Source organism: Hemitrygon akajei, chromosome 2, assembly GCF_048418815.1.
Source record: "Hemitrygon akajei chromosome 2, sHemAka1.3, whole genome shotgun sequence".
Lineage (NCBI taxonomy): Eukaryota > Metazoa > Chordata > Chondrichthyes > Myliobatiformes > Dasyatidae > Hemitrygon > Hemitrygon akajei.
Window position 1 is genome coordinate 143,470,604 of NC_133125.1, and position 12,336 is coordinate 143,482,939.

A 12,336-nucleotide genomic window follows, 5' to 3' on the forward strand; every position below is an offset into this window, starting at 1 on the left:
TTGGAAAATTCTATATGATGATCAAAAGTATCTGGAAAATAAACAACCAAGTTCTTAATTATGTTCCTTACTGGAGATAACTGACATAGTATGAAACCAAAAGGTTTATTAATAGTATGGTCAGCAGAACAAAGCATTTTTCAGATGATGCTTCTTATATGCTCCTGTGCCGGCAATGAAACAGCTATCCAACTCGTCCAACAGTTCTGCCTTTTCCCCCATTACCGTACAAATTTCTTCTTTTCAAATATGTGTTCACAAACCCCAAATTCCTAAGCAGCTAGACACTGGAAGTTCATTGTAAATCTCAAAACCCACACTGACAAATTGTGAGTAAAGAATAATTCAGGAAATGGAATTCAAGACAAATTAGCCATTTTCTCATCCAAAAACAGTGGAAGAGGGGTGGGAGTGTAGTGGGACCTGCATGGCCCTGTCTAGTCCTTGGATGTCCTCTACAATTTAAACAGTAATATAATTAGAAGATATCTATAATCAGATGACTATTAATAAATCACAACAATGTTAAAAACTCAGACAAAATGAAACCTAAACTGATTATCCTAAAAATGTTATCCAATTACTAACCATCTCACCAGTGAACAAAATGATCAAAATAAATACTGGGCCCAATCCCATTTAAAAAAAAACTGCAGAGGTCCAATTAATATCTGTACTGAATCTAAAGCATGGCTTAGATCTGAAAATCCTGACCAGAATCAGATTTATTATCACCAGGATGCATCTTGAAATTTGTTAACTTAGCAGCAGTAGTACAACTGTTGTGCGTGTGTGTGTGTGTGTGTGTGTGTGTGTGTGTGTGTGTGTGTGTGTGTGTGTGTGTGTGTGTGTGTGTGTGTGTGTGTGTGTGTGTGTGTGTGTGTGTGTGTGTGTGTGTGTGTGTGTGTGTGTGTGTGTGTGTGTGCGTGCGTGTGTGTGTGTATTTCTTTATTAAGTAGATTAAAAATAGTGCAGAAACAGAAATAATATATATTTTAAAAAAGTGAGGTAATGTTCATGGGTTCAATGTCCAGGGCAGAGGTGAAGAAACTGCTCCTAAATCTTTGAGTGTGTGCCTTCAGATTACTGTACCTCCTTCCTGACAGTAACAATGAGAAGAGGGAATACCCTGGGTGATGGGGGTCCTTAATAATGGACGTCGCATTTCTGAGGCACCATTCCTTGAGGGTGTCTTGGGTACTACAGAGGCTAGTACCCAAGAAGGAGATGACTAATTTTATGGCTTTCTGTAGCTTCTTTTGGTCCTGCGCAGTAGCTTCCCCGCGCCCCCCGTCCCCCAGCACTAGACAGTGATGCAGCCTGTCAGAATGCTCTCCATGTAACAGCTATAGAAGTTCTCAAGTGTTTCAGTTGACAAACCAAATCTCTTCAAACTCTCAATGAAATATAGCCCAGGTCTTGCCTTCTTTATAGCTGCATCGATAAGTTGGGACCAGGTTAGATCTCAGAGATCTTGCCACCCAGGAACTTCAAATTGTTCATTTTCTCCACTTCTGATCCTTCTATGAGGATTGGTTTGCTTTCCCTTGTCTTACCCTTCAGCTCTTTGGTCTTAGTGACATTGAGTGCAAGGTTATTGCTGCAGCACCACTCAACTAGCTGGTATATCTTGTTCCTGTACACCCTCTCATCTCCATCTGAGATTCTACTAACAATGGCTGTCTAACTGGCAAATTTATAGATAGTATTTCAGCTATACCTAGCCACACAGTCATGGGTACATAGAGAGTAGAGCAGTGGGCTAAGCACATATCCCTGAGCTGCGCCAGTGTTGACTGTCAGAAAGGAGGAGATATTATCATCAATCTGCACAGATTGTGGTCTTCCGCTTAGGAAGTCGAGGATTCAACTGCAGAGGGAGGTACAGAGGCCCAGGTTCTGTAGCTTATCAATCAGGATTGTGGGAATCATGGTATTAAATGCTGAGCTACAGTTGATGAACAGCATCTTGACACAGGTCTTCGTACTGTCCAGGTGATCTTAGGCCGTGTGAAGAGCCAATGAGATTGTGTCTGCTGTGGCGAAAGGCAAATTGCAGTGGGTCCAGGTTCTTGCCAAGGCAGGAGTTCATCCTAGCCATGACCAACCTCTCAAAACACTTCATTATCGTAGATATGAGTGCTACTAGGTGATAGTCATTAAGGCAGCCCACATTATTCTTCTTAGGCAGTTGGATAATTGTTGCCTTTTTGAAGCAGGTGGGAACTTTCAACCGTAACAGTGAGAGGCTGAAAATGTTTTTGAATACTTCTGCCAGTTGGTTGGCAGTAGTTTTTAAGAGCCTTACCAGGTTCTCCATCAGGGTCTGCCACCTTGTGAGGGCTCACCCTCCTTAAAGACAGCCTGACATCAGCCTCCAAGACAGAGATCACAGCAGAGATATTCACAGCTGTAGTTATATTCTCCCTTTCAAAGCAGGCAAAGAAGGCACTGAGCTCATCTGGTAGTGAAGCATCGCTGCCACTCATGCTATTAGGTTTTACTTTGTACGAAGTAATGTCTTGCAATCCCTGCCAGAGTTGTTATGCATCCAATGTCGCCTCCAACCTCACTCGGAATTGTCTCTTTACCCTTGAAATAGCCCTCCACAAGTTATACCTGGTTTTCTTGTACAGACCTGGGTCACCAGGCTTAAATGCCACAGATCTAGCCCTTAGCAGATAACGAACCTCCTGGTTCATCCACAGCTTTTGGTTTGGTAATGTACAGCAAGTTTTCATAGGCACACACTCAACCACGCAGGTTTTAATGAAGTCAGTAATAACTGTGGCATACTCATCCAGATTTGAAGATGAATTCCTGAATAAAGTAGAGCCCACCACTGCAAAGCAGTCTTCTAAGTGTTCCTGTGCCACCCTTGTCCATACCTTCTTGGTCCTCACTACTGTTTCCACAGTCTTCAGTCTCTGCATATACGCAGGGAGTAGAAGTACAGCCAGATGATCAGACTTTCCAAAGTGAGGGTGAGGAACAGCACAGTAGGTAGAAGAGTCAGAACCTGAAACATCAACTGCTTATTCCTTTCCATAGATGCTGCCTGATCTGAGTTCCTCCAGCATTTTGTGCGTGTTTACTCTGGGTTTCCAGCATCTGCAGAATCTCTGGGGTTCAGATCTGAAATGTTGACTCTGTCTCTTTCCACAGGTGCAGCCTGAACCAGTGATTATGTCCAGCTTTTTCTGAGTTTGTTTTACATTTTGCAATACCAATGCTTATGACCAAAATGAACTTCCTTCAGCTTTTCAATGATTACCAACATTAATAATATTTTGATTTGGTTCAGAAAGTACCATTTTGTATTTGGCAACATGGGATAATTCTCTTCCATTGCATCACAGTAAAAGCACTCCCCATCATCAAGCACATCTGCAAGGAGTGTTGCCACAAGAAAGCAGTATCCACCATCCAAGGCTGTGTTCTCTTCTCACTGCTGCCATCAGAAAGAAGGTGCAGGAGCCTGAGGTCCCACAGCACCAAGTTCAGGAACAGTTATTACCATTCAATCAACTGACTTCTGGTAGTTAACAGCATGGATAACTTCACTCAATTTAACGCTGAACTGATTCTACAACATATGGTCTCACTTTCAAGGTCTCTACAAGTCATGTTCCAACTATTATTTATTCACTTGTTTATTATTATTTGGTTCCTTAAGGTTGTTATAGCTGGGGGTGGCAATGGGAACAAGTTCTCACTACATATTAAATGCTCCCAACAGCATGTGCCTCTGACAACCAAGTCCAGCGCCTGGCCTTTACACGTGGCTTAGTTACTCAGCCCAGCGGAAACATTTTTACCGACAGGAGAAGGGACTGGCTCCTTAAAACCAGTCGCTTCATGCAGATGGGGCTCGTTAACCATGGTTGGCAGTCCATCTGGAAGGAAAACTCTGATCTCAAATCTCCACTGCCTTGCGGCTACTCCCACTCACGGGGAAGGCTTCGGGAATAAACCCCGAGGATAAAATCTGGAGCTGGAGTCCCTAAGGAAGCCCTACATTGAGTTCAATGCTAACTAGCAACTGCTGCGACGCTGCTGGTACCAAACTGTATTGGTCTCTGCTGCCCTTTGGTTTCATCAGTTGTGTGACAAGGCACGCACAACAGCTTGCTCTCCATATCATACTACCCAGACTTGCCTATCTGGACAACTAGGACCAATGGAGGCCTCACTCACTCGTTTATTATTAGTTTTTTTGTATTTGTACAACCTGTCTCTTTTGAACTTTGGTCTGTCAGTTTTTGTGTGTAGTTTTTCAATGATTCTATTGTATTTCCTTGGTGACTTATACATACTTTGATAATACATTTACTTTAAACTGATTTTTTTGGTACTTTTTACTTTGAAGGCCGACTAGATAGCAGGCAATCCTAAACTAGATGCTATGGAAGGGAATAATTATTTTTTTCATGTGTGGTTACTGAGTGCAAAGTGACAGAACATGACAGAATTCTTCATCAAGAAGAAGAGTGAAGTACTGGAATTTGAGGCCCTGAATCTGAACAAAGGAAGCTGCAAAGACATGAGGCACAAATTAGCTATAAGGTTTGACATAGGCAGTGGAAGATATCTAAATAGTATATTCATGAATTAAGAGTTGTTCATTCTCGTCCACTGTGATAGTCAGTGGTTAAAACAGCCGTCACAGAATGGAAAAACAGCATGAAATTAACAGATATTTGAAGATTGCTACATCAAGGATGGTTAATGGTCTGTGAAATTTCCCAAGAATGTTAAGAAAGTACAAGGAAATGGATGATGAAAGTTGCAGGAGTGAACCTCCAGGATTCCACAGGACACCACAGTGACAGCACCAAATGAAATGGACGAGGATGGAGGTACAGGTGAAGCTCTGGAAGGTTGTAGGGAGTTGGTGTAAGGACAAGGTTTGTGCCTCCTATGGTTGCAGGACAAAGTGTCTTGGATTATTCATGACAACAGAAGAATAAGAGGTATGCCTTATTTGTTTGTTATGCACCATGTCATATGAAATAGGCGATCATGGTCTTTCCATGATTGTTCTTGGCAACTTTTTCTATAGGAGTGGTTTGTCATTGCCTTCTTCCTGGCTGTGTCTTTACAAGACGATGACCCCCAGTCATCAGCAACACTCCTCAGAGATTGTCTGCCTGGTGTCAGTGGTTGCATAACTAGGATTTGTGATATGCACCAGCTGCTCGTATGACCATGGCTTCACGTGCCCCTGGATCGGGGGGAAGGAGGGGGCTAAGCAGGTGCTACACTGTGCTCAAGGGTGACCTTCAGCTAATGGAGGAAAGCAGCGCCTTTCACCTCCTTTGGTAGAGATGCATTTCCACCCCACCTCCCCAATGTCCCCAAGAGAAACAGACAAGATACAGGTGTGATGTACCCAATGGTTGGAGATTCCAGACCCAGGGGTCACAGCCTCATGTTACAGGCTGTCATTTAGAACAGAGGTCAGGAGATATTTCTTCACTCAGACTATAATGAGCCTGTAGAATTCTCTACCACAAAGACAACAGAGACCAGGTCATTATACAAGGTGGTAAATAAATTTCTTAATGCCAATGGGAGAAGGAAAGGAAAGGATGATCAGCTTAATGTTGTTGGATATTAGAGCAGACCCACAGGGTTAAGTGGCCAACTCTCACTCTCTTTAGCATTATGATTGTTGTCAGCGACGCCAATGCAACTCTGCCTCATTGGAGCATCAAAAAGCACACAACTCTTCAACTTCTAATAAGGCGGCAGTTGCCTCTCTACTCAAGGAGTCAGAGAGTGACAAAAATCAATCCCACTTGAGCAAGCTGGAACAAATACAGCAAGACCTCAATGTTACTCGGTGTGATGTGGCCAGCATACTTTACCAGAGGTAATAACTACAACAACGCAATGATGAAGCAGGAGCCTGGAAATTTAGCAACAACAAATAACGTAAAGATCAGCAGCGGGTCAACTCGCTAATGAAAAAATTGGCACACTGAAAGTTTGCTGACTCTTTATTCTACAGGTGCTGCCTGACCAGATGAGTATTTCCTGGACAATTTTTTTTATTACAAAACACTTTAATAGAGTAAACCATCCCAAGGTCCAGTAACTCCGAGGCAACTTTAAGAGAAAATCTAACAGCAGCTCACAAGAGAAGTTTAGATTTATGTTGAGAGCTCCATCAGAGAGATAGATTTTAAGGAACTTTGTAAAGGAGATAAGGATGTTATGGCAAGAGGCTATAGATTATGATCTTGAAAACTGAAGGAACAGTTACCATTGGAAGGGCAAAGTGACTTCAACACCACCAAAGAGGAAAATAAAACAGAACAAGCATATCTACTGTATCTTCATTGTCTTTCAGAACATCCCAAAACACTTGAGAGCCAATGAAATATTTTTAGGGTATAATCCTTTTCATACATGGGAATGCAGCAATCTATTTTCATAGAGGAATATCACAAACAGATCAGTGAAATAAATGTGCCAAGAAAGGTGGTAGCAAAGTCTAATAAGACAGAAACTAAACACAAGTTTCCTGTTCTTTGAATACTATAATGCAATCGTTTACACCTGCCCAAGTTAGCAGTCAGACCACTATTTCATCCAGAAGACAGCAGCTCTGTGGAGAAAGGCTTCAATCTACAACCTTCTTGCTTGAGAGTGTTTCTCACCCCTCTTCTCCAAAACACAGCTGGTTACTGTTCTGGGCTCAATCCTGAGAGGTGTGTGATTGAGGTGAGGTGGAGATTTCACTGAACCCCCGCCCACCGCCCTCCACCAAAGTCCTGCCTTACCTCAGGGTACGGCGGGGGAAGTGTCCAGTGCAGCAGCTTCCCAGGTGGCCTCGGACATCGGCGCCCACATCGCCTCCCACTGTGTTTGGGGATGGTGGGGAAGGAGTGAGAGGGCAGGTACGGGGAGGGGGGCTCAGGCTCCAAGGCTGGGCCGGCCAGGGTCTTGGTCTCTTCACCTCATCTGCCACACACACATTGGGCCCACTGACGTCCCAGAGACAAGCGCGGGCCTCGGCTTCAACTCAGCCCTGCCCAGCCCAGCCCAGCCCCAGACCCACCCTGCCCAAGGACCACCGAGACGGGTATGGGGTGAAGGAAGGAGGAGGTGGAGGTTCAGACCCAGCAGGAGTTCCGGGGCGCTGGGCTGGGCGGGGTGAGGGGGGGGAGGCTCTCACTCCCAGACGGCCGCAACTAACTTAAGCTCGGGGCTCGGGCCCAGGCCTTCCCCCCCTCAGAATCAGGCCCCAATGCAGCCGAACGTGCTACCCGCCGTTGTCATGGCGATCGGGCCTATCGCCGAGCCGGCGGTGACATCAACGGGCCAATAGGCGGGAGCCGTGGGTCAAGTTCGGTTGAGTGGGAGCCGGAAGTGTTTGTGCTAGAAGGGGCGGGGCAACAGTGACGATCGTTGATTGATCGGTTGACTACGCTGCCTTCGCATCCCTCTGGAGGAGGGACTTAGTAGTTCAAAGTAAATTTATTGTCAAAGTACATATGTCACCATATACAACCTAGAGATTCATTTTCTTGCGGGCATTCACAGTAAATGCAAGAAACACCATAAGAATCACTGAAGACTGCACCGAACGGGACAGATTCAAAGAGTAAATGTGTACAAGTACAACAACAATAATGAAGCAATAAATATAAAGAACATGGAATGAAGTCTATGAAGGTGAATCCATAGGTTGTGGCAAGATCAGTGATAGGGAGAGCGAGGTTATTCCCTCTAGTTCAGGAGTCTGAGCCTGGTGGTGTGGGTCCTGAAGCTCCTGTACCTGGCCAGGATGGTATGGGTCCTTGGTAATGAATGCTGCTTTCCTGTAACAGCAATCCATCTAGATCTGCTCAATGGTGGAGAGGGCTTTACCCATGATGGACTGGGCTGTATTCGTGACCTTTTGGTAGGCATTTTTTTTTTTGCTCAAGCATTGGTGTTTGCATACTGTGCCTTGAGAGGCTGGTGATGAAACATATCAACTCCTGCCTGAGACGCAAACTTCCCTACCATCACAACAGGTCAACAAGCAGATGCCATTTCATTGCACTCAGCTCTGGAACATCTGGACAGCAAATCTGCATTTTTATTGGCTACAGCTTGGCATTCAATACTATCACCCCCTTGGCTTCAATGCCCCTTGTGCAACTTGATCTATGTTTCCTCACTTGCAGATCCAGGTTAGTTCGGACTGTCAAAAACATCTCTTCCACAATCTCCGTCAGCACTGTGCATCACAAGGCTGTGTGGTACCCCCCACTCTACTCGCTTTATATGCATGATTGTGGGGCTAAGCACAGCTCCAATGACAACTTTGTTAACTGACACCACTGTCATTTGCCAAATCAAAGGTGGTGATGAATCAGCATTTAGGAGGGAAATTGAAAATCTGGCAGAGTGGTACCACAATAGCAATATAACACACATCTAAAGAAGTTTCTTAGCTTTAGATGAGATGCCAACATCTTTGCAAACTTCTAAGAAAGTAGAGGCACTGCCACGTTTTCTTCATGGCACCTAAATGTAGGACCTAGGACAGATCTTCTGAAGTGAAAACACTGATGAATTTAAAGTTGCTGAATCCCTCCACCCGATACCCTCATAAGGATTGGATCTCCAGTTTACTCCTCCTGAAGTCAGTAATTGAATTTGCTGACATTGAGTCAGAGGATCAAGTCACATCTCAGACAGGTATTGATGTTTCATCATGAGTTTCTCAAAGCACTTCACCACAGTGGGTGTAAGTGCTGAACAATAGCCATTGAGACAGGTTATCAGCATAATTGAAGCCTGCCTGAAGCAGGTGGGTACCTCAGAAGAAAGGTTAAACACTCCAGCCAGTTGACCAGCACAGCATCTCCCATCTGGGCCAGGTACTATGGGTTCACCCTCCTAAAGGATGCTCTCACATCAGCCTTAGAAACTGAAATCACAGGGTCATCAGGGCTGAGGGAGCTTGTGAAGGTGCCTTCATGTTTTGACAGTCAAAGCAAGCATTAAAGGCATTGATTTCATCCGGAAGCAAAGCCTTGCCATCAACGTCACTTGGTTTCACTTTGTGAGGGGTGATGGCACTCCAGCCCTGCCACAGGTTGTTGAGCACCCGTCAGTGATTCAGGACTTGGGACAACCATTGCAGCTCCTGGGGCAGATGTACAATCTGCAGCTTTTCACTGTTCACAGTAATAAAGGAATTCCAATTTTAAGACAATCAACAAGAATTAATACAAGAGTTTAAGGTAATGAAGAGTTTCGATACAGTAAATTAAGTGATCATTTCTGGTAGCAGAATGAAACATGAGAACAAACTGAAGGTAAATGACATAAACACAAGAAAACAGGAGTAGGCTACTTAGCCTCTCAAGGAAGCCCTGCCATCCAATATGATCATGGCTAATCTATACTGGCTTTACTCTGCTGTGCCATTTTCCCATAATTTTCAATTTATCAATGCTTAATTTCCATCTCCATTGTAAGTATATCTAATGATCTGGTCACAACTATCTGAGGCAGAGATTTCTAGAAATTCCCTGCCCTTTTTGAGATAAGCAGACAGGAAACGATATTGAGTCTTGAAAGGGCAGTGGTAGGATATTCAACAGGTACTCTCAAAAGGAAACTGTTATAGTTCCAGAGGAACACACACACAAAATGCTAGAGGAACTCAGCAGGTCAAGCAGCATCTATGGAGAAGAATAAACAGTCAACATTTTGGGCCAAGAACCTTCATTGACTGTTTATTCCTCTCCAGAGAAGTTGCCTGATTTGCTGAGTTCCTCCAGCATTTTGAATACATTACTCTGGATTTCCAGCATTTGTATAATCTTGTGTGTTATGTAGATCCAGATGGAAAGGTTTGGAGAGTAGTGCCAAATGGAGAACTCCTCCTAATGGCCAGCATGAGATGAGTGGTCACGTTCAACTGCTGCTTGAAACCAGGTGAAAGAGAGACAATCTAACTTGAAACTTAAGAACCAAGATTTGTCAGCAAAGCTATAGTAACATGCAATACAAGTACAGAGAACAAAAAGGAGCAATCGAGGGCTAAGAACTGAAAACTATTCTGTCCTATGCGCCAACTCCACCATTTAGTAACACCAAACTTTATATTTTACCTCTGCCCAAGTTGCTTGCACTCACTTCATATCGTTGATTCTACTTAAATTCTCCATATGCTTGGAGTCTACTATTGTCTGGTCTTGAACATTCTCAATAATTGAGATTACAGCCTTGGATAGAAATTCTTAAGATTCACTACCTTCTGGGCAGAGAAATTTCTTAATTTAGCCCTGAGGACCAGCTTCTTGTTTTGAATCTGTGACCCCTGGGTCCACCCACTCTAGCCAGAGGAAGTATGAACTGTATCTGCCATGTAAGAATATTGTATGTTCTCCTGCTGGCAAACTTGATTAAAAGCCCAGTCTGATTAACCTTTCCACTTAAGGGACCCCCCCCCCCCCCCCACATCCATCTCAGTAAACAATCTGGTTAACACTGCTCCACCCTCTGTCAACATATCCTTCCTAACATTTGGAAGCCAGACCTACTTATAATATTCTGGGTGTGGTCCCAATGACCCATATAACTTATGCAGTCTTCCTGAAGGTGAGAGGACATGCAGCTGATTGAAGAGAATAATGAGATTAGTACAAGATGATTCTGACAACTGTCTGCCACAGTAACATTAATTCATATGCAGCCTTATCAGTTCAAAGTGGAAAAGAATGGGGATAATTAATGATAACTTGAAATTTGTGATACACGTGTTCCTTCTCTGTGACCACTGTTGATTCTGTTAATTTATCGTACTTTTGCTTGACTTTAATTGTTCAAGGTTTTAAATGAAACAGATAATTTAAGATTGTGCAAGGAATTGTTTCTTCAGTGCAGCAAATTCTCTCCCTCCCTCACCTCCAAGCTCAGAAATAATTCAATGTTGCCCAAGAGGTTTCTTTAATACTTGTTCTTTTAACTCTCTCCCTCCCTCCTGCCCTGTTTATTAAATAAATCAACGAGTCTTTTGTAGTCACAACATTTTGAACCATTAACCATTCCGATGAGGTCTGCAGCCATTTTTTTTTATGACAACCGACATCGAGGTAAATATGCAGCCAGACAATTTCAGGAGGACAGGGCAGGACATGGCTCCAACCAACAAAATGAAGAGCAACCACAGAAGATCCAGTCTCATCTTTAAAATTGAAATATTTATTCCACAAAATGAAAAGTGGGAGATATCACTCCAATAGGCACAAATAAGTTTGTAGGACAATTAGTTCTTGAAAGTACCAATTAAACTTTTATGGAAAAATTAACTATGCATGAACAGGTCTTTGTTTTTAAATACAAAATCAGATCACTTGTTTGCACGCTTGAATTCGAAAACAAAAACTGTCCCACCTAGGACCTGGCAAAGTAATAATAACACGACCAAACCCCATGCTTTGATTACAGTCCTGGCGGATGGGTTGCTTGTCTCAGATACATTAATTCTAACTGGTGAAGATACAGAATGCTTTATGCGGGAATAATTTTGAGTGGTTTCTGGTTAATGTGGTAAGCCTATTGCCACAAAGCGCTGTAGAGAATTGGCTCCTCTTGACGCTCACCCTCCAACGGTCTGTACAGATTTTTTTTGGCAACAAACGTGCAAGATCAGCCACAATTTCATTTCTGACATTCCACACTTTGCGATGGAGCGATGTATTTGAGGGTTTTCTGCAAAACATGTGCATCAGCTGGCTCTATCCTCTTGTAGTAGTTCTTTTTAGTTTCTATTATTCCAAAGCCAAATTTTCTGTAGAATTCAATTGCTGATTCATTGCTGATCTGAACGTGCCTGGAAAGGTAAACACAGCATTAATGCTCACATTGCTTTTAGAAATAAATACATTTCAGTCAAAAGATGAATCATTAACTCCACATCAAGATACCTTCTTCTAACTCACCAGCACTAATATTATCTGTGACTCAATTAACAGCTCTCTCCGTCAAAATATTGTTAAATCAAGTTCCACTAAAGAAACTCAGACACAGAGATCCATCAGTGCAGTACTCCCACAGCACTGTAGGAGGCCTCACCTGCCCTCTCAAATAGACAAATCTGAACAAGAGTATTCTGCTCCACATCCAAAAGCAACATTTATTCCTCAAAGCCTCAAATGATTATTTCAAAACTATCTGAGCACAGCGAACCACCAATATCTCTTGACTATACCTCCTTCCCACCCCATCCCCTGTATTGCCTTTTCTCAGTTCTTTCGACTCCACTGCACTTGTTCCCAGGATGTGGCTTTCCTTTGCAGGACATCACAGACCTCCTCCTCCAAA

The 12,336-nt window shown here is 43.3% G+C and overlaps 2 protein-coding genes across 4 annotated transcripts in view; both read right to left on the minus strand.

Moving 5' to 3' along the window:
* Positions 1-7,337, minus strand: part of LOC140716277 (basic helix-loop-helix domain-containing protein USF3) — a 41,865-nt gene extending 34,528 nt beyond the window's left edge. Inside the window, 1 exon segment of the mRNA XM_073028888.1 lies at positions 6,789-7,337. The gene's annotated coding sequence lies outside the window, so the exon portion shown is untranslated.
* Positions 7,338-11,193: 3,856 nt separating this feature from the next.
* The window catches only part of naa50 (N-alpha-acetyltransferase 50, NatE catalytic subunit), a 47,704-nt gene continuing 46,561 nt past the window's right edge, over positions 11,194-12,336 (minus strand). For all 3 annotated transcript variants that reach the window (XM_073028896.1, XM_073028900.1, XM_073028902.1), the window contains exon 5: positions 11,194-11,845. In XM_073028896.1, the coding sequence (XP_072884997.1) occupies positions 11,674-11,845 (172 nt within the window). In that variant the 3' untranslated portion in view covers positions 11,194-11,673. The remainder of the gene's footprint in view (positions 11,846-12,336) is intronic.